The sequence below is a fragment of the Mytilus trossulus genome, chromosome 12 (genome assembly GCF_036588685.1).
Source record: "Mytilus trossulus isolate FHL-02 chromosome 12, PNRI_Mtr1.1.1.hap1, whole genome shotgun sequence".
Lineage (NCBI taxonomy): Eukaryota > Metazoa > Mollusca > Bivalvia > Mytilida > Mytilidae > Mytilus > Mytilus trossulus.
In genome coordinates, this window is record NC_086384.1 from 640926 (window position 1) to 664110 (window position 23185).

Genomic DNA, 23185 nt, shown 5'->3' on the forward strand with positions numbered 1-23185 from the left:
ATTATTATTTAGATATAAAAAGTAGAATCAGAAAAATACTGAACTCCGAGGAATATTCTAAAAGGAAAGTCCATAACCAAATGGTAAAATCAAAAGCTATAACACATCAAACGAATGGACAACAACTGTCATATTCCTGATTTCTCATGTACAAAATGGTGCATTGAACCTGGAATAAAACGTAACTAAACTTCTCACTTGTAGGACAGTCGCATTGAATACTATTATATTGACAACGATGCGTGAACAAAACAAACAGAATTAATAGGTAAAAATGTCAAAAATACAGCAGTCAACATTGCAGTCAACATTGTGTTATAATCTTAATCACTAAAAAAAAAGTGTAACAAAGAAGCACGAAATGGCATATAGCAATCATTTAATTCAATAATATACCAATTTACCATAGTATAATAACAAAATGACGATATTTACAGTATAAGTACAGAGCCACGTCATATGTGTAGCAAAGAAACATAAAAAGGCATAAATACAAAGCACATAGCAAAAATGAAAGACAAGCAACAAATAAGTTTTCGAAGTATCCAACTAAAAGGCATATAGACAAAGCGATTTGGTAAAAATGAAAGACAAAAATACGAAATTATTATAAACAATAATAACAGGATGTACACCAGCGTCTTAATAACAACAAAAAACAACAACAAATGTTTAACAAAGAAGCACACAAAGGCATATTTCTAATTTAACTTCATCATTCATTGCTTTCTTATTTTTGAATGTTTATTGTGTGGTAGTTGTTTTTGCTGTTTCTTATATATATAAAAGTCTATAAAAAGGACCAACCAGCAAATTTACTATGTACCGGATCGTCTAGAATAGACAATTCTATGCAAATAAGGAAAACATTATATTAGTCTAAAAATTTGCACAACGGTACTGAAATAAGATGTTATTATACGAAACTGTTGTTATTAAATCGGGTTGACAAATATTTCGGCTCAACAAATGGCCTTCCTCAGTGTCAAATTTTTTAACAAAACTGATACATAATGTTTAAGGTGCAAAAATAGATCAGTAATAATACAAATAAGTTTTGGTCGATTGATTTTAATCCAAAATCCTGAATATCATAATATAAACAAAACACTATAATTCAATATACGTGAATGAGTATATTAACAATACAAATGGGTGAAAAACAAAACTGTTAGTATTTCTTCTTGATGCCGTTTGGATGATGTACATTAAGTTGCTTTATCCAAAAGCTTTCCCGAACCTGTAGCTGGGCATCACTCCAGTGAATGTTCTGTTTAATCACTAGAATTGTCATGCGGTTAAAGTCATCAAGTTTGTGACCCGACTGTCTGAAATGCTGAGAAACTGGGAAAATTGGCTTCTTTGAGATATCACTCCTATGGCCATTGAGGCGTTTGTTGAAAAGCTGTTTTGACTCACCAACATATTGGAGGCCACACACCGAACATTCTAGTATGTAAATAACATTCATATTTTCAGGATGCCTTACTGTGAAATGTTGATGAATTTTGCATCTGTAGGCAGCATTTGCAATTTTTAGGGCCCTTTATAGCTTACTGTTCGATGTGAGTCAATGCTCCGTGTTGAAGACCGTAATTTGACCTGTAATGGTTTAATTTTACAATTTGTAACTTGAATGGAGAGTTGTCTCATTGGCACTCATTCCATATCTTCTTATATCTATTAACTAAAACAACATTCACAGTAAAATTTAATTATAATATTTGTTATGTTAGGAGTATTGAAGTAAATATATATTTTTACAACATCAATTAATTTAATTTTGAGAGTAAAATGTATCGTCATACTGAATTACACACATAAATTCAGAGAAAAAAACAACATTAAGATTTAAACAGTTCCAAAAAAATATAGACTGTGAACTATATTTACAAATTGAGAATATATACATATATACACTGAGAAAAAAAATTTGCACACTGAGAAATACAAAATACAAACTATAAAATACAAATTACATAGTTAGATAGAAAAAGGCAACAGTTGTATACCAAGAAATATATGAAAAACTCCCAAATTGGAATAAAAAAATAGAATACCCACTAATGCTTTTGTGCACATTTTAATATATGTTTGTCATCAAATGGGGATCAAACGTGACCGGTTGAAAGACAAAACGAACCAGTTCAAATATCCCCCAATTTCCCTTTTTAACCTGCTTTGTAGAACCGTCATATTATATGTTTGTTTTCTGTTGTCGTGTTTTTGATTATATAGTATTTTTTTCTCGCACTAATTTTTCAAGCTAGTTTCTATTTTTGCAACTCAAGTTTCCGTATTACCATTAAAACAAAGAAATTTTGTATATACTTCTGAATCAATATCTTTTCCTAGGGAGGGGAAGGGTAAAGATAGATTTGAAATTTTCCTGGAATGTGCATCTGTAGTTTCCAGACAGGCTCTTTTCCACATTCACCAACATTAATATTTACCCTTGTTTATTTAATAAAAAAAAAGCTAATTAATTATATAATTACTTAAGGTGGCTCGTGGGTACAAAAATTTCAGCAAAATATTAAACCTTTATTTTTTATACTATTAGTTATTACTCTCTGATATGGTACAAAATTCAACCAAAAAAATCGATTCGGTTTAGCCCCATATGACTTTTTAAATATTTATATCATTAAAAGAGCTCAAAATTATTTCCCTTTGGTGCAAAAATGTCATTTTTGGCATTCAATTTGAAATATCTTCTTTAACTCATTGGTGTCCTACATTCTTTATTACTGTTTTCAAATAAGCTGTACATAAACTAAATAATTGTAAAATTAAAGCTATTTCTCTTATTAGTTTTTTTTTTATTTCGATATTACCTCTATTTCTCCTATTAGTTCAACAGAAAAAAAGGAAACAAACAAAAATGTATGCTTCTTCCGGACGCAGAGTGTGAGCTTAAATGAACTGTGACCCCATTTTTTTAGTTCATTTTTCTTTTAAGTATATGATAAATAGATATAGGAAGATGTGGTGTGAGATAAAGTTTATTTATAAAAAGATATAGCGAAATCCTATATTAGAAAAACAATTTGATATATACCCAGGAGCCCCCTTAAGCAGATATTACTTTCACTCTTTACGTAGTGAATGTCTTTCCGTGAATGCAGGACGTTACATTTCCAGTTCACCTTACTTGCAAACAAAGTTTCGACGATATTTACTTATAACAGAAAGATATCTAGAACGACAATTTTTTGTTTAGTTTTCATGTTTTGTCTTCTTTTTTGGTGGTTCACGCACTTCATGTGAGACTTCAATCTGACAGGCAGTTTCTGAAATAAAAATTATACTTAATGTGCATGCTATCTTTATGAATTTGGTTTTTATTCTAATTTTGTTTCTACCATTCTTGTTTTAATCGTTGTTAGTGCATTTGAATATATGATCTTATATAATGATTTAAGTCTAGAATAGTATTTTTCTTTGAATTGAATTGATCTTATGTAATAAACTGATTATTGTCTTTTGTCCTAGAATATCTGCTTAGGATAGGAATGTGTTGCATTTGTAGAATAATGTCATTTTGCCTTAAGTGCAATTTTCAAAATTAGATTTTTAAATGACATGAATTATAACATATTCTCTCAATATATGAGTTGAGACTTTAGTTTCTTCATAATTTACTTCTGGATACTATCTTATGATCATAAACAAGCTTCTGTCCAAGTTTGGTACAAACCCAGGATAGTTTAAGAAAGTTATTAAATTTTCAAAAACTTTAACCACAGAGTGAATATTTGTGGACGCCGCCGCCGACGACGACGACGGAATGTAGGATCGCTTAGTCTCGCTTTTTCGACTAAAGTCGAAGGCTCGACAAAAACCTCATACTTTGATGACTGAAAATAATACTGTTCAACCTTCACTTGCTAGGATTAGCTCTTACTTAAATAGTTTCAATCCCTCCACATAAAATATTTTCTTTTAAGTTTCAAACAATACCCAAGTTTGCATACATTTAGAGGGGGAAATGTAAATGTTTATAGAACTTTTCAGTTATAGGAAAAGGAAACATAATGTAAGTCATTGTCAACTCAAAAATAATGCTAGCAACCTGATATCTCATTTGTTTAATCAGTTCTCATCAGAGAAAATTAGTTGTGCAAACTGAAATCGCTCTATTAGGGATAATCATGCCTTTTTTCATTTGCCCTTAGTAAAATGATGTTAGATAGATTTTACATGATTTTTTTTATGCGATTGTTGATACTGAAATTGAGATTGGAAATGTGAGATGTATAACAGAGTTATCAACCCGACCAAAGAGCAGATAACAGCCGACAGGGTCCGTGTAACACTTATCAATTCAAAGTTTTAAAAAGTTTTGAAATTTTAGATTCATAGAATTTTGATCAAAGTTTTAAAATATCAAAATTTCAAATCGTGTTAAAGTTTTGAAATTTTGAAATTTTAACCAAATTATTAAAATATTAAAATTCTAAATATCGTTTATAAATTTGATAGTTTAGGAATTTGATCAAACTTTTAAAATACTAAATCTAACGTGCAATTTTGATTTTTTCACTTTTTGAAAGTTTGATTTTTTAAACTTTTGATTAAAATATCAAAAATAGAAAAGGGGCGAACAGAGGGGTACCTGTAAACACTGATGTAAACACGGCTCTGATAACAATCATTCTTAGTTATAAATGAATAGCACGAAATATATCAAATCAGCTTTAGTTACAAAATAAATAATGAAAAGAAGAAGTCGTTTTTTTATGAAACATATTAGACATCACATAGGATAACAGTATCCTGAAATTTTAAGGTTATGCATCTATCCAAAAAAAATTAAACCTTTTGAACCGGGATCAAATACGTTGATTTAAATCTCTTTTATAAGGTTAGCGTTTGAGAGCTATTTGGTGTTCTTAGTGCCCAACATTTAGAAGTATATATCAGTGAAAACTGACCAGCTCGCAGTAAACCAAACTACGAAATATAACAATGAACTAAATTAAAATCATACAAGACTTAAGAGGACAGAGTCTCCGGAATTGGGACAGGCGCATAAATGCTGCGGGGTTAAATATGTTTCGTGAGATCACAACCCTCCTCTATACGTCTAGCCAATAAAGAAAGAAAAACATACAGCAATGCGAACAGTAAAACGCACTCGAAAAGGAAATGCAAGTCCTAAGTCAGAATAGGAAACAAAAGAAACTAAACAAAATGAAATATTTGTCACTTGCAACAAAAAAACGATAATTTAAAACAGGTTGTTTTCATACAAACTACGAAGAAACGCATGATTCAACTCCCGGCTAGGACAAAGTAGCCCGTATAGATGGATTTTAATATGTTTTAACTTCACTTTGACACCTCTTCAATTGTTTCTGTTCTTATTTTTCTTAACTGGCTTTCAAATTTTAGTTTCATTGTTCCGTAGGTGAATTCTTTACTTAAAATTCAGCGTTTTACATTGCTCTGGTTTTTCGAGAGCAACATTGGTGTACGGCCAAAAATGGTAAAATCCATCATGCAGCTGACAGTGTGGCTTCTCTTTGCACGCCCCATTCTGACTGGATGTACATGTGTTCTTTTAGTTTGCTCAAAGTCGATTGTCGTACGATAACTTAAAAATGCCCTAATAACAAAATGCAAATACGGAACAATAATATCCCTTAATACAAAAAAATCCCTTTCCTTTTATTTACTATTTAAACACAGTGGTTGATTTAGAACCCATGATGGAGCTACGTATATGATAACCAGTCCAAACGTTGTCTAGAAGGAAGCAACCATTAAACTTTAAAAAAGGTAGGGTGTGGTTGTTTTGTCGAAGCACTAACAATTTTATTGAGTATTTCATCGCTATTAATCAACTTGTCTGGTTCACAATTTAACACTAAAAAGCATGGAGAAAATTTGGATTCTGTTGTCCTCTGCTGGCACGGAATATTATTTTTTCATCAAATTGGGGGTTAGAATATTTCGATGTACCATTATCAAAGCCCCTCGTGGTAGTATCCAAGTAAAAAAAAATGACTATCTATCTATTGGATTCACCAAAAGATAACCATTTATCGCTGATATAAACTTTTGAAAACAATTTTCAATTTTCAAAATGCTAACACCTACAAATAAATAGATGGGCGCTTAATGTAGTACAGCGGCAACTATTACATAAAAATGAACGCTAGATGGGCGCTTAATGTAGTACATCGGCAACTATTACATAAATATGCATGCTAGATGGGCGCTTAATATAGTCCAGCGGCAACTATTACATAATAGATATAGGAAGATGTGGTGTGAGCGCAAATATGAATGCTCGTGAAAATAATGTTTATGGTATACATTATGAAAAAGAAGATGCGGTATGATTGCCAATGAGACAACTATCCATAACAAGACCAAAATGACACAAACATTAACAACTATAGGTCACCGTACGGCCTTCAACAATGAACAAAACCCATACCGCATAGTCAGCTATAAAAGGCCCAGATAAGACAATGTAAAACACTTCAAACCAGAACACTAACGGCCTTATTTATGTATTAACGTTTATGATATGAAAGGTTTCAACTTTTACAAAACTAGAGCTATAAGTTGGATTCAAACGTTTACTTGATTTGGCCTTTTTAATTTCATTTGACGTTATCGTTCCTGATGTTATCGAATAACGCTCACACATTCAAGCCAATGCATCAGGTTTTGCAATCACAAAGTGATAAAATTATAAAAAAAAATATTGGGTATTTATGTGACATTTTTAATGATATCTTTTTCTGGATACTTGATGGATTAAAGGAAAATAGTTCCGGAACGGAAACGATTACTGTACGGAGTTTGACTAATGTCCTGACAACCTGACAGAAATGAAAATGATAAATACTTTTTTTTTATTATTGGAAGGATTAACTTGAAATTTAAAACCAAGCAAGATGAGAACTTATATTTAATAAATAAAATGAAAAAAAATGAAAAACATATTTATAAGAGTTAGAAAACTTGCTCTGACCAAATTGACTTTGAAACTTCTTATGTCCTGACAGCTATGAACCAGCGATTTTTTTTTATTATTGACTGGATAGACTTCAAATTCAATACCATAGCAGATTAAAATATTTAATACAATAATACAAGAAAAAAAAAGAAAACTTGACCTCTCCATCTACATCTTTCCCGTGACCAATGTCCTGACTGATGTAAATTGTTTATAACTTTTTTTTCTTTGAAAGATCGACTTCAAATTTGATGTCAAGGAAGATTCTGACATAAAATATAGAGATATAAGAAACAGATTATTTAGAAAATAATAATTAAAGAGAAGGAAAACTTGACCTTAACAACATCGACCCTGCCCAGACTTATGGCCTGACCGATGAAGAAAATGTTAATAACTTTTTTTATTATTGCTCATTGTTAATCTTTAAAAATGTATTACTTTACTTTTAAATATTCTGTTTCTTTAAAATTTAAGTATCTGAACGATTTATCTAAATATAATAGACTGAGTTTTATCACAAGTTTAGTCTTGGTATATGTTTGCAACAAATACTTTTTCATGATGAACGCCGTATTCCCATGAACTTTTGTTTTGAAAGTAGAAATCTAATTTATAGAAACTTAGGATGATGTGTAAAAAACACGGGGAAATGTTGGTACATATATATTAATTCGTGTTAAAATGCTCGTCAAAATACCGCTCGGGCAAACTGGAAAAAGAAAATTTATCTGGATGAGAATACGGATAGAATTAGGCGATAATGCACATTACAAGCAAATTTTGCAACTCATACAAAAATAGTTTGTTTGTATGAAATGTTAAGAAAGTGGTTTACTCGGTTATTTTGCCGAATAAATTTCTCTATGTTCCAGTATAAAAAGTCTCTGAAATTCATTGTTCTGTACAAATTAAATCCGATATAGTTTCGGAAATATTTTGAAAATAAAGTGCTAGATTTGTAATCCTATAGACCAAGTCTACACGGGATAGACAGTAACATCTGAATGCAGCCTGGAAAAGTTAACGTAGGCTGAGAAATACATGGGAACCTGATTCGGCAAAAATAAAATGAAAAAAGCAGGTCCCGTTACAGTCTGATTAAAGCCATGAGACTGATATATCTAGATCTTGAAATCCTTTAGATCTTATTTTCGTGTTAATTACGCTTGCATGGGTATTTGATGGTAGTGTGTTTTTTTGTGTGATTTGAGGTGAAAATAATGTACAAGTACAAGTTAGGTGACAACACGACGGAAAGATAATTAACATAGTTGCCTTTTAGGCCCTGAGGGACATATTGCTCACATACTTCGGCAGCAACCATTTGATTTTTGGGGGGGGGGGGGGGGGGGGGGGGGTCTATGGATTTTTTTTCTGCCTTTGGCGAAAGACAATCTATTTTTTTGGCGACAAGTCCAAAACAATTTTTTTCTTTCAATTTTAGCATTACATATAGTTGCAGCTGAGGGTGAAACAAACAATTTTTTGTTCTCAGGGTCAAAACAAATTATTTTTTTCTCCAAAAACTGGAAACAAACTTTTTTTCCAAAAAAAAATCCATAGCCCCCCCCCCAAAAAAAAATAAATAAAAAATAATCAAACGGTTGCTGCCCTATCATCGGGAAAAGCCCGAGGAGTTTCACAGTATTAAAAGGAGTGTTTAGAACAAGCATGCAACTTCCATGTAGATCTATATACATGTAAAAAAGAACTGTATGCATTTCTTTCTGTAGATAAATATACTATATAAAAAAAGATCATATACATGTATGTATATTGTAATACTAGTACAAAATGTATTAGCATGAGCTTAAGAAACACGATTGAAAGCGAGACTCGCCGAGCTTTCCACTTGTTTTGTAGCGACTTCAAAAACCTTTTATAATTCTGACAATGTATATTGCACATAATTTTATATTTTGTTTATATCCTACAATTTGCACCCCAAGGCCTAGGGTGAATAGGGATACAAATATGGTCAATTGGTCTTCTTCCGACCGGCAGTAAAATGCTTCCAAAGTGAGGCGTCCATTTGGCTGTGCGGGATGTATTACTTATTGTTAACTGCGTCTTTAACATGCATAAAATATTTGCCACTGGACGTAAAGTTACCAGCAATCAATCCTACAATTCAAAATCGCCACTTGAAACTAATAGAGCACGCAACATCATATCGTTTCACCCGTGTAAATTCGACTGCCAATCCAACACTTGATAGTCTTTTTGCTTCAGGTTTAAATTGTGTACCTGGTTTTTTTAAAGGTGCGCATATCGTCTGGATTTTCTTATTTTTTATTTTTTTTTCATGACAGGTTGCTTGATTAGGCATTTTGATAAATTATAAAGGCCCGCAGAGTACAGACTCCGGGTAACATCTCCTACATGTGGAATTTCAAGCTTGAGCTTTTATGTTTCGCAGTTTGTTTTACTTATAAAGAATGAGGGGGATAGGAGGGGTCCTGATCCCGAAATCCCGGGCTTAAAAACACGAAATCCCGAGGTCCCGAATTTAAATAAAGTAAATCCCGACGTCCCGAAATTCGAAAAAAAGAATTCCCGATTCCCGAAATCCCGAGCTTAAAAACACCCCAGTCCCGATTAAGGTCCTACCCCCTCAAGAATGCATATATGATCTCAAGATTTGTTTTATAAAATAATTTTCCACAAATGACAGACTGTTGAACTAATAGTTAAATTTTGCATACAGTTTGCAATGTTTGTCCGACTTGCTTAGCACGCAACTCACACATTTACACCACGCAAAGTACACTATACTAATGTACAAATGTACCGGTAGCAAGTCAAGAATATAAAGTTTTGAATTTTTCTTTGAGTTTTGTTATCTTATTTATCATGCATGAACTATTTGCCACTGAACGTTAAACAACAATCAAAAACAGAGCAATTATATCTGCATGGATGAAGCAATGACACCACCATTGTCATAAGGGATGGAGTTAAAAACTCAGTAATTCAAATGTAAAACAATTCATGTTATTTTCACTCGAATTTTACAAAAATATGAAGGTATTATGTTCGTTAAGTGAAAAAAATCAGACGAGATTAATGTTAAATTCATGTTAGTGAAATTTCTATGTGCAGGACGAAATAAATTATATCTGTAGAATCTCATATCACTAAGAAATTTTCGGAAACCTGACAGGGAAAACGAAAATAAAATAAACATCCTTCAGATCCCGACACATTTTGTGTTTTCCATTTCTCATACCTCTGAGGAGAATAACGTTACATTCTGTATTCAATAACGTCACACGTTTTCGGTCAAGTTCTAAGGGTATCAATCAATTTTGAAGCCATTTATCTCAAAAACAAGGATGGTGACATATGATTTTCTATACATGTATGAATTCAGTGTGTAATTCTGAATATTATGTTAGTTTTTTGTTGTTCTCCGTATATAAGAACAAAGCTCTCCATTGGAAAATCTAAAAAGGTAAGCCGAAAAACAGGCATTTCCCCTATATACCTAAGTAAATTTGTCTCCCAAATCGAAGTTTTCCAATGAAAATACCAAGAAAACAAAAATGGTGACCCCCATTTTTTATTACATATTTCGATGTAACTCGGTGCAAATAACGCATATGCCAAAAAGTTTGGAAATCGGGAGATATGCCATTCGGTATCGTGTTACCTTAATTTGATTCGAGCGTCAGTGATACGTCTTTTGTACACGAAACGCGCGTCTGACGCAAAAACTGGCAAAATTTATATCCTGGTATCCATCTATACTGAGTTTTTGTAGATACCTTGTAATAGTATCTTGACTCCAATCTACTACTATTGGATCTTAGTACTCTTAATTTCAGCGAAAATAAGACATATATTTATAATAAGACCTACATTTATAAGACATATAAGATATATACTAGTATATCAAAAACCTCCCACATTGTAGACTAGCACAACCTTAATTGGGACACCATGCATTCGGTATTCCTACCGTACCAAAAAAATATTAACTAAAATCGTACAAGTCAATATAATTATGATCGTCATACAACCGATAAAAATGAAAACTTAACGTTAAAAGTTACGATCGAAGCGCTTTTTTTATCGATCTTCTTAGGAAACGCTCAAAGTAAAGCTAAATATTAATGGCCAACAACTTACAAATCACAGATTAAAGATTTAAGATGATCGCTCATAGTGTACATGCAATGATATTTTCGGTTTCAATAGGTTTTTTTTTTTTTTGATAGATTCACAATCTTAAAATTTCAGGATACTGTTCTTCTTTTCATTATTCATTTTGTAATTAAAAATGATTTGGTATATTTCGTGCTTTTTATTTAACTAAGAATGATTGTTATCAGAGCCGTATTTACATCAGTGTTTACAGTTACCCCTCTTTTCGCCCCTTTTATATTTTTGATATTTTAATCAAAAGTTTAAAAAATCAAACTTTCAAAAAGTGAAAAATCAAAATTGCACGTTAGGTTTAGTATTTTAAAAGTTTGTTCAAATTCCTAAACTATCAAATTTTTAAACGATATTTAGAATTTTAATATTTTAATAATTTGGTTAAAATTTCAAAATTTCAAAACTTTAACACAATTTGAAATTTTGATATTTTAAAACTTTGATCAAAATTCTAAAAATCTAAAATTGCAAAACTTTTTAAAACTTTGAATTGATAAGTGTTACCCGGACCCGACAGCCACCAATAGGTATTTAATACAACGAGAAAACCCTGCACCCGGAGGCGTGTTTCAGCTGGCCTCTAAACAAAAATGTATACTAGTTCAGTGATAATGGTCGGTATACTAAACTACGAAATATATATAAAAAGAGATAAAAAAAATCGTACAAGACAAAGGCCAGAGGCTCCTGACATGGGACAGGCGATATTGTTGACATACATGTTGCCTTTTAGCAAAAGGTCATTTCCATATGATATGAATATTGCTTTTTTTTTTAAATCTGTTCAGAAATATATCAGGGACACTTACCGTTTTGTATTAAATTTTTGAAATGTTTGTTTTGTTTAGTGTTTATCAATTGACTTATTTATTTTTATTTTCATTTCTTTTCTTTTCCTCCTTCAATATGCATTCATTTATTCACCTAAGTAAGTTTAAGTTAGTATGGGGACGAAGTCCCCAATTACGGTAGAAAAATCAAAAAAAAAAAAAATCGGGAAAATTTCCCGAATTTTTCATTGTACTAATGAACTCAAAATCGCTAACTTTTTTTTTCAGATCTACTTCCTGTTCCGCTTTTCCCCGCATTTGCGAAGATAACTGTCTTGTTTGCATGAGACTTTGAATTTTTTTTTATTTATTAGTCTAGTAAAATATAACATTGGATCTCAATACAAATTCAATTTTAAAACCCTCTTAATGCCAAGGCGACATATATGTCGTTATAGCTTTAATGCCAAAGCGACATATATGTCGTGCGGGGGTTTAATGCCAAGGCGACATATATGTCGTCTCCAGAATCTAAATTAGTATACCAATTAAATCAAGACATTGCACTTGTTTTACACTATGTTTTCAATTATATATAACTGTACTACTGACCATAGGTCATTGACGATTACGTTGAGTATATTACGTCATATTTATGACGTCATAGTGACGTAATAATCACGGCGAAATTAGAGTGTGCAGGATAAAAATGTCGTTTACAGAAAACGGCAATAGTGATGCTGATATATCCGACTCATTTATCACGGATGCTGAAGATTTTGAAAATGAAATCAATAGACCTGGTAACCTGAGAAATGGACCGTGGTTTACTATTATAGAGCCAAATACTTTTGTCATAGATAGACTGCCAGCATTCAGTCCAGATCATGGTCCTCTTGGATTTGATGCAAATTTATCTCCATATGATTACTTTGAGAAATTTATTAGTGAAGATGACAACAGTTTGCTTGATATCATAGTTGAGGAAACAAATAGGTATGCTACAACAACGTTAAACGCTAATGACCCAACCCCACAAGGAAGAGGAAATAATTGGAAACCAGTTTCCAAGCAGGAACTCAGTGCCTTTTTTGGTTTGCTGTTAGCAATGGGAATAGTCAGAAAACCTTCTTACGCTTCATATTGGGAAAACGGAAATAAGAATGTATTAACATGCACTCCAAATTTTTCCCAGATCATGTCAAGAAATAGATTCCAGGAAATTTTGAGGTTTTTACACTGCAATGATAATGCTTTAGCAGTCGATAATGTATGTTTTCTTAAAATATTAACTTATTTCAGACTTTCACAAAATGTTTGCATTGACGAAAGAATGATTGGTTTCAAAGGAAGGCATTTTTTTAAACAATATATTGCTAATAAAAAGGCGCACAGATGGGGTGTCAAGGCATGGGTTCTTGCTGAATCAGGCAGTGGATACACACACCAAGTAGAACTGTACAAAGGCAAATCAAATGCACCTCGTCATCCTGATGGACAAGGGTATGCTGTTGAAATTATTTATATTGTGTCATTTCAAAAGAATAATTCAAGTCTGGAAATGATTAATTTTCGTTTTTTTTTATTTTTACATGTAGCATCATGAAATTTTCACCAGTCAACCTTTTTCTCAAGAACCACATTTAGCAAATAGAATCATCTCCTATAACACTCCGGTTTGCAAAGAATTAAAAACAAAAACGCACAAATTTTTGATTGTCCAGTTTTGTGATAAACTAATCTTAGTAATAGTAAGTCCGTTGTATCTGTACAAGTGGTATTTGTCAAATCAGTAGCATCAATAACAAAAATTAATAAAACGATTATAGAGAGCAACATGATTCTTCAACCAGACTGTAATTAAATGTAATTAAATGTAATGCACAATAGTAAGTTTTTTAAAGTGCCATGATCAGTTGATAATTTGTAAAAAAAAAACCCAGTTTAACTTATGTTTCTCAAATTTTTACATGTTTTCAGAATGACCCGGAAACCTAATAGTAAGGGGAAAGTTGTGAAGGCGCCAGCTTTGGTACACAAATACAATGAGACGATGGGAGGCGTTGATCTAGGTGACCAGTTTATTGCACAGTATGAACCCAAATTTAGAAGTTTGAAATTATGGAAGAAGATTTTGTTCAACCTCCTCATGACAGCAACAGGTATGGTTTATTTGAAATTTTAAGTTACTCAAACTAAACTCGCATACAATTCAGGTGTGACTTTGTTTTCCAAAAGGTATTAAAAACATCAATTTAACAATATTATTTTATTTTTTTGTTTTCAGTTAACGCCTACATATGTTACAGAAATACCTTTGTGGTACAGAAGAAAATGGACCATTTGACATTTCAGCAGGAAATAATACAGGGTTTGATTGGACAACACAGAGAAGGACAGACACGACCGGGTAGACGTTGCTTACTTCAAAGTACCAGACTTACTGCTCGGCACTTCATAGAATGGATTCCCAACAAAAGGAGAATGAGATGTGCCGTTTGTTCTGGCAAAGAGAACAGATTTTCGGGGACAAGAATAAGAACATGGTGTCCGGACTGTGGAGTTGGACTTTGTGTTGGAAGATGTTTTAAACATTTCCACACATTGCAGATTTATGAGGAATAAAATGTTTGCGTTTTAGGGAAGAAACAACTTCAGTTAATTGGACATGAGTTTTATTGTCATAAATACTCAAATGTTATCACATTCCAAGAAATGACAAAATATTAATGGCATACATAAACACTCTAATCAGCTGATCTATGCTTGATAAAACGTGCAAGAATAAAATGCATATGAAGTACATGTTGATTTCTTTTCGTTCTTTAATTGTATTTAATAACTTCTCCGCTCAAATAAAATATTATATTTTTTGTTCATCTACAAATATAGAAACAAAATAAGCCAATTTCTCTTCAAGTAAGTAATAGTTGTCACCGCTTTTATCAAAGAATATAGCTAAAGACTCAACTTTCTAAATTAAAAAAAAAACCTCGAAAACGACGACGTCAAAAGAATTCGGCACTGGCGACGTCAAAATGTCATTACCTATTGGTAACGTCATAACGTTGTTGTTTTTAAATCTGGCATCAAGAGGGTTAATAATTGTTTGATATGAAAAAAACGTAACCTGATGAAAGCGTTTCTTTTGTTTACATCGAATATGACGTCATAACTTAAAGAACGTCACAGCTAATTCCCTAACAACAGAACCAAAATCGGGAACGTTACGCACGGTATTTCGTTTTCTTTTATCAACATTTTGAATGAAAAAAAATGATACATACAGACTTCGTTCCCATTCACAGGTTATGCCTGCCTCATATTATTTTGATTAAAATAATTGTTTCTCTAAAGGCAATAGCTCTTTGCATCCATGACAGCTGTTTATTCGGGACAATTATATAATTTTTAATGTAAACCTTTTTGTACGAACGTACATGACTTTTAGAACGCGCCTACCAGCATGTGAGATTTCCGCGAGGTTTTGGTGAATGTAAACAGAAAGATACTACTTATACTACCAATAGTTTCTAGATTTTTTAACCATGAATTAAGTTTAATGTAAAAAATTGTAAATGTATATTTTTGTCTTTTAATTTGCACTAGAATTTTTGACAAATAAAAATTTTAGGAGTCATCACAATATTCTTATATATTATTGCCTTAATATAACCAGACTTAGTAAAGAATTTCTTGTAGTTACATTCAGATGGAGATTTTATTAAAGAGGTCCTGCTTCATTAAGCCATTGTGCTTCTGAAGGTTATCGAAATGATAGTTTTAAACATATACTCAAATTTAAATACGTCGGATATCTTTTTTAAAGATAGTTCTTGTTAACTTTTAAGCTTACCGTTAATGTGTGTTGTATATTTCATATCAAGTATCCTTTTTATGTTTTCTTCAGCTGGTTGTATTACGTTTTCAACGATTCTTACATCGAACTCTTTAAATATCTGTATAAGGATGTCGTATTTACCAACTTTCAAAATATTTTTCTTCTCCAGAATATCCAGAAGACATTGCATGTCTACTGCATCCTTGAAGTCTTTTGGTGTCATGTAGTGTTTCACTCTGTTTTTCACTTTATCAAATTCAGATTTTTCTATATCATGGTTAATATGATCACATAGGTCCCCTTTCAGCTTTGCATGCAGATCTTTGGGATCATCTTGTTTCTTCATAATGCACTTAAAATGAAAAATTGTATAATATACAAAAATAAAGAATGATTACCCATGAGACAACTAACTATCAATGACCAAAAAATAGGAAATCAAACAACTATAGTTTATGAATGGCCTTCGGTATATGGTGTATGCTATTTATCCATAATATTGCTAACATCATCAGTCCAAAATGTTATGAAATACTGGAGACATGTTTTGTTTCGTTTCTTTTGATTGCTTTGTTATAGTAATTATACGATATTTTGTTAAGAATAACCCCGATGAAGATATTTTTTCTTTCTTTTCCAATGACAAACGCATACGTGTTAAAAATTAACTGGCTTAATAATAATAATAATAATAATAATAATAATAATAATAATAATTATAATAATAATAATATAGGGTTATTGCATGAATATTGGGGAATATTGTCCCGAGTAGAATTTTATATTGCACGAGCTTGCGAGTGTAATATATGTTCTACGAGGGACAATATTCGCCAATATTTATGCAATAACCCTTTTATTGTATAGCAATATAATATGGGGACGAAGTCCCCAATTACGGTAGAAAAATCAATAAAAAAAAAATCGGGAAAATTTCCTACCCTCCTTTCGACGTAGCCTATTCCTACAGAGATACTTTGGTTATTTGACAGACTAGTCTACTCTTAAATGAGGGTACCTTACCTAACAATGACGTCGCGGTTCAGCTAGCAAGCAAACTAACCAAAGATTTTACCTTTGCGTACACACTCATTGGAATCGGCTGTAAAGCTTTTCAACCCCGTATTTGTATTGGTCACGCTTCTTGTGTACCAAATTATAATATCGGTGTATTTTGAGTTTGAAGAGGTAAAACAACTGACAATAATACGTTCGGAAGTTATTTCCTATGTTTAATACAGATATAATACTTACGTCTTTTAGAAATCACAAGCCTTATATTTGTCGTTTTTAAATAAAAATCTGTACAATATGCGTTTATTATTCAATTTCTTCAATATATTTTCAATTCACTAGTATTTAACGCGGATAAACCGCCTTTTTTCGCTTGTAATCAATTTGTAAAGTTGGTTAAAATGTTTTTGACATGCCGTTTAAATAATTTCAGTTGAAGGATTATAATTTAAAATAATGTATTTCTTCTCTGATAGTCTTGAAATAAATCAACTTTAAAAGGTTATAGTATATTTTACTTCCTATACATTTCAAGGGTTGATTGGCTAAAAGCAACCGCGTGGAGATCTCGCGTATTTCATATGGGGTTGTCATGCGCGGGTACTTTTTTTATGAGGAAAGTGCAAAACATTCTACTTCTGGTTTTCGCAGAGTCACTATTTTCAAGGTCACATATTGCTATATACATGCAATGATCCAAGTTAAAGCAATAATCAATTAACCTTATAATTAGACATTTCAGGGGCACTAACTCCTATCAGACCAAATATAGCAAATCTTCATTACAATAAAGCAAACATTTTGCACTTGTTGTTCTTTAAAACCTTTAGTTCAATTTTCAGGTCATATACCAAAGGCCTCAAATCAAAAGACCATATATCCTATTGTTAATGGGTTATATCACATTATGCCTAATGATATATACTAGTCAACAAAAGAAAAGATTCACGACTTTTTTTCCGAATTCTAGATGAAGGTTTCATTATATACGACAAATATTGAAGAAGTCAATACCGAATGACCACGGAACTATTAATCCGTTTTTTGGCTCCTACATGTATGACGTCATTGGGCGATTTTTTTTTTAACAAAACTTACAAAAAACGACAATTTAAAAAAACAGAGTTCCAACTAATGATGCCAACCTCTCATTTAAAGGTAAAGACAATGTTTGCCATCAACTTATTTTAAAAAATCACACTGGTTCGTTTTTTTATTTTTAAAGCGAAATTCGGCCCCATAAGAAATCGGTAAAATATATACATTATCCTTTCATTTACGATATACAGTACACGTAAAGTGAAATTCAAATATTCGGTTTCAAACTTGAAACTTATCTTAAAGGTTCCAAATTTGCAGTGTTTTCATATCTAAAGCATTGATTTGAGACGTGAACATATTTAAAAAAAAAAATCTTGAGATTTCAAAATACACGTTTTTTTACCTAAAAATTAAAAAAATATAACTTGATTAGCATATTGCATATTTTTAAACAAATTAGAATATTTTCTAAAGTTCTATGAAAATGTGTCTATTTTATTCCAATTTTCCGCAAAATAATTTAGGATTCTGTGATCATTTACGCGGAATTTACTTTCTTTTCGACAGGTTTTGATTTTCATAATCTTTTTTTTTCTTTTTTATTGATCTTTTTGGTGTTCAAACTACAGTGCATACATACATACATTTTTACAATACATAAGTGATTGACCTATGGCATAGTCATACTATTGATTTTTTTTCGAATAAGACATAGTAAAAAACTAATACAAGTAAATGATGTGAATAATCGGTATATGATACAAGTAAAGGATACTTTGGAATACATTTAATATAAATGGTCATATCGAGAATAAATTTAATTAAATACTTCCATAAATCTCCCCCATCTGTCGACAAATGACTCGTGCTTGTCTTTAGAAAGATATAAATATTCTAATATCTCCAGACGTCTTTTCAAAAATTTGAGAAAAGCTTGCATATATATGAACAATCTGTCTAATTGATTGTACTTTACATAATTAATGTAATATTTTGCTTGTAGAATACAATAGTTTAACATTAAGTTATCACAATTCAATATACCAAAAATGACACTGTCTTTATTCAAAAATATTTCTACTCCAAAAACTAAATGCCACCAATTAGAAAATTCTCTCCAAAATTGTTTTATTTCTATACATTCAAAAAATATATGCTATATAGTTTCTATTTCTTTACAACTGGCATATTCGTTGGTTAAACAAAGATTATATTTATCAAGGAGATAACGATGTGAGACTATTCTGTGTAACACTTTATATTGAAAAGCTTGTAGTTTGCTTTCAAAAGTACATTTAAACGCTAGTGAACAAATATTGTTCAACTTTTCGTCACTAATTTCTATATTAAAACTTTCATCCCACCTTTGTTGTGAAATAGGAGAAACACTTACCCGATCGATAAATAAAGGCAACAGTAGAATACCGCTGTTCAAAACTCATAAATCCATGGACAAAAAAACGAAAATTTCAGGGTAACAAACTAAAACTGAGGGAAACGCATTAAATATAAGAGGAGAACAACGACACAACACCGAAACGCAACACACACAGAAACGGACCAAGCATCAGACAAAACACCACGAGAATAACAAATATAACATGAAAAGGTACAAAGTTGTACAGCACTGAAGATCAAAAGTTAAAAAGGTTTTGCCAAATACGGCATTGTTTTAATGCCCGGGATAAGAACATCCTTATTATATAGAACAATTCAAAAAAAAAAATACAAACAGTACATTTTAACAAATTAATATGAAAGAGATATACATAATGAAACTGAAGTATTAACTAATTACAGTGAATTAAATTAAAAAGTGAAAATACATCTTTAGCATATAATTTACTAATAGGCATTTTTTTATTCTCATGCTCAAAAACGATTCCAAAGGAGTTGCTCTTAGGTGACATGTGTTGTTGTGATAACAAATCTTTCCAGTCACGTGGTATAGCAAGTTTAATAGATAGAATGTCTACAAAAGTAACATTCAGATTATTTTTTTGTTAATAGCGTCATGAGACAAAAATTCGCCTTTATCATCTACGATATCATTAATGAACCTTATGCCTTTCGTGTACCAAGATTTGTAAAAAATACTCGTTCTGTTAACTTTGATAAACGGATTGAACCAAATAAATTCTTTTCTAACATGAAATGCATTTAACTGGATGAAAATACCCTTGAAACGTTTCCAAGCAGATAACAATTATATATAAAGTAGAGGTGCTTTTAAATTTAATATAAAAACTCAAATTCACATCTGCTTAAAATAAATCCTCTTAATCAAAAAGGGAGAAGAATGCTTTGGAAACATGTTTCCATTTAGAGTCATGTTCTGACAAAAATCGTTTTACCCACATAATACGAAAGGATAACAGCTGTACTTCAAAAGTTGGTGTTTTCAGTCCCCCCTCGCTAGGAGACTTTTGAATAACTTCCGATTTAACTTTCGGAGTACTACCATTCCATAAAAAGTTATTAATGTCCCTTTGTATTTTAATAACATAAGATCTTGGTACATGTGTAGATGAAATTACATAAATAAGCTTCGATATTGCAAGTGATTTAAGAATTACGATTTTACCGATCAAGAAAAGGTTTTTGATCCTCCACATTTTAATTATTGATTCCATTTTTTCTATGCATGTATCAAAATTAGAACAAACCATTTCTTCAAAAGCGTTAAATTTTAAACCTAAGTTTTTAAAACCATCTGTCCATTTAATAGGAAGGGAACTTCTTTGTTAAATTTATTTCTACCAATCCATGTTGCTTCGGTTTTCGAAAAATTTACTTTTAACCCTGAACACTTCTCAAAAAAATTAAAGGAATCTTTTAAAATTTGCGCAGAAAATACACTTTCAAAAAACATGTGGTATCATCAGCCAACTGTGAAATTTTTATTTCAGTATCCCCAATTTTTATACCAGATATATGATTGTTCTTACGAATACTTATTGCCAGCATTTTTGCCAGCCAAAATAAATTAAAAAAAAGGAGACAAATGACACCTTTGTCGAACACCTGTCTCAATTTTGAATGGACTAGAATTAAATCCATTATTAACGACAAAACTAGATATATTTGAGTATAAGTTAAGACCCATTTCCGAAACTTGCATGCAACCAAAATTAAAACAAACCAATGCTTTTTGAATAAATTTCCATTCTAGCGTATCAAACGCCTTTTCGAAATCGACTAGTAAAATAAGCCCTTGGTAATTTTTTAAAGTAGTAAACAATATTATATCAGCAATAAGTCGTACGTTTTCACCAATATATCTACCAGCCACATATCCTGTCTGATCCGGATCTATAAGTTTCGGAAGAAATAATTTCATTCTTTCCGCAATAAGTTTGGCTAATAATTTTTAATCAAAATTTAAGAGAGAAAGAGGACGCCATTTCGACAAGAATGTTCTATCTTTATCTTTCTTTGGAATAAGAGTCAGAATACCCCGTCTTTGGTCTATTGAGAGGGTTCCGGTCTCGAAGGAATATTCATAGCTTTCCAAAACATATTTGTTTTACATCAATCCAGAAAAATTTGTAAAACTCAGCGGTAAGCCAATCTGTACGAGGGCTTTTATTATTTTATAATGTTTTTAAAACTTTAACGCACTCAGATTCTGAATTATCTCCATCGCATATATCCTTTTCCAGATCTGTTAGCTTAGGAATAAAATTTAAATCAAAAAAGTTAGAATCACCTGAATATTTATCAGAGTCTTTTTATGATGAGTACAGATTTTTCGTAGAAATGTCTCTCTTCGTTTAGATTTTTTTCTTGTGAAAATATTTCAATGTCGTTCACAACTAATTTGTTAATACATTTATTTTTATAATTACGTTTTTCTAATGAGAAGAAATATTTTGAATTTCTTTCATTGACTTCGCAGTGCTCGGCATGTGATCGTATAATAGCCCCTCTTGTTTGATTGTTTACTATTTGCTCTAAATCTTCTTTAACAACATCTAATTCAATCAAAAGTGAATTTATATCTTTATCTAAATATGTACGAGAGAGATTTCATAATCATTTGCACATACATGGCAAATGAAAAGTGTTAAAATGTGCATCTCATTTTGTTTTATATTAACAACTTTTTTGATAAATTTGATTCCGAAGTCGTGTATCGTTTCTTTTGTTGACTAGTATGAGAGGGGAGAAAACTCAAATATAATGTTAGCGTACACTTTCAACCAAAACTTATGTGTTATGACATGTAGAAACTAATATTTTAGTAGAAGTATGTTGTGAATATTTGATACGATTTTTGAAAAGAATTAGAAATAAGTCAAAATCAAAATTTGAAATATAACCTTGACCTCTGACCTTTGGGTAATTTTCTAAATTGTGGATCAGGCACCTCAAATGAAATGATTCTAGGTTATTATACATATGCATATCACTTATATCACTGGAATCGGCTGTAAAGCTTTTCAACCCCGTATTTGTATTGGTCACGCTTCTTGTGTACCAAATTATAATATCGGTGTATTTTGAGTTTGAAGAGGTAAAACAACTGACAATAATACGTTCGGAAGTTATTTCCTATGTTTAATACAGATATAATACTTACGTCTTTTAGAAATCACAAGCCTTATATTTGTCGTTTTTAAATAAAAATCTGTACAATATGCGTTTATTATTCAATTTCTTCAATATATTTTCAATTCACTAGTATTTAACGCGGATAAACCGCCTTTTTTCGCTTGTAATCAATTTGTAAAGTTGGTTAAAATGTTTTTGACATGCCGTTTAAATAATTTCAGTTGAAGGATTATAATTTAAAATAATGTATTTCTTCTCTGATAGTCTTGAAATAAATCAACTTTAAAAGGTTATAGTATATTTTACTTCCTATACATTTCAAGGGTTGATTGGCTAAAAGCAACCGCGTGGAGATCTCGCGTATTTCATATGGGGTTGTCATGCGCGGGTACTTTTTTTATGAGGAAAGTGCAAAACATTCTACTTCTGGTTTTCGCAGAGTCACTATTTTCAAGGTCACATATTGCTATATACATGCAATGATCCAAGTTAAAGCAATAATCAATTAACCTTATAATTAGACATTTCAGGGGCACTAACTCCTATCAGACCAAATATAGCAAATCTTCATTACAATAAAGCAAACATTTTGCACTTGTTGTTCTTTAAAACCTTTAGTTCAATTTTCAGGTCATATACCAAAGGCCTCAAATCAAAAGACCATATATCCTATTGTTAATGGGTTATATCACATTATGCCTAATGATATATACTAGTCAACAAAAGAAAAGATTCACGACTTTTTTTCCGAATTCTAGATGAAGGTTTCATTATATACGACAAATATTGAAGAAGTCAATACCGAATGACCACGGAACTATTAAT

The 23185-nt window shown here is 31.4% G+C and overlaps 2 protein-coding genes across 2 annotated transcripts in view; one reads left to right on the forward strand and one right to left on the reverse strand.

Moving 5' to 3' along the window:
* Positions 1 to 383: 383 nt before the first annotated feature.
* Positions 384 to 23185, reverse strand: part of LOC134693517 (uncharacterized) — a 123187-nt gene continuing 100385 nt past the window's right edge. The window contains exons 13-14 of the mRNA XM_063554353.1: positions 15767 to 16103; positions 384 to 3293 (exon numbers count right to left, since the gene is read on the reverse strand). Coding sequence (XP_063410423.1) covers positions 3220 to 3293; positions 15767 to 16103 — 411 coding nt within the window. The 3' untranslated portion in view covers positions 384 to 3219. The remainder of the gene's footprint in view (positions 3294 to 15766; positions 16104 to 23185) is intronic.
* On the forward strand, positions 13904 to 14627 carry LOC134693650 (piggyBac transposable element-derived protein 4-like). The gene is made up of 2 exons (XM_063554533.1): positions 13904 to 14072; positions 14198 to 14627. Exons 1-2 carry the CDS (start codon positions 13964 to 13966, stop codon positions 14533 to 14535), a joined length of 447 nt encoding a protein of 148 aa, XP_063410603.1. The 5' UTR covers positions 13904 to 13963; the 3' UTR covers positions 14536 to 14627.

Bases quoted from the DNA above. Each gene is read 5' to 3' on its own strand.
- LOC134693650 (XM_063554533.1), top strand. From the start codon at position 13,964: ATGGGAGGCGTTGATCTAGGTGACCAGTTTATTGCACAGTATGAACCC. The intron at 14,073-14,197 runs GTATGGTTTATT...TTTTGTTTTCAG, and splicing joins CCTCCTCATGACAGCAACAG to TTAACGCCTACATATGTTAC.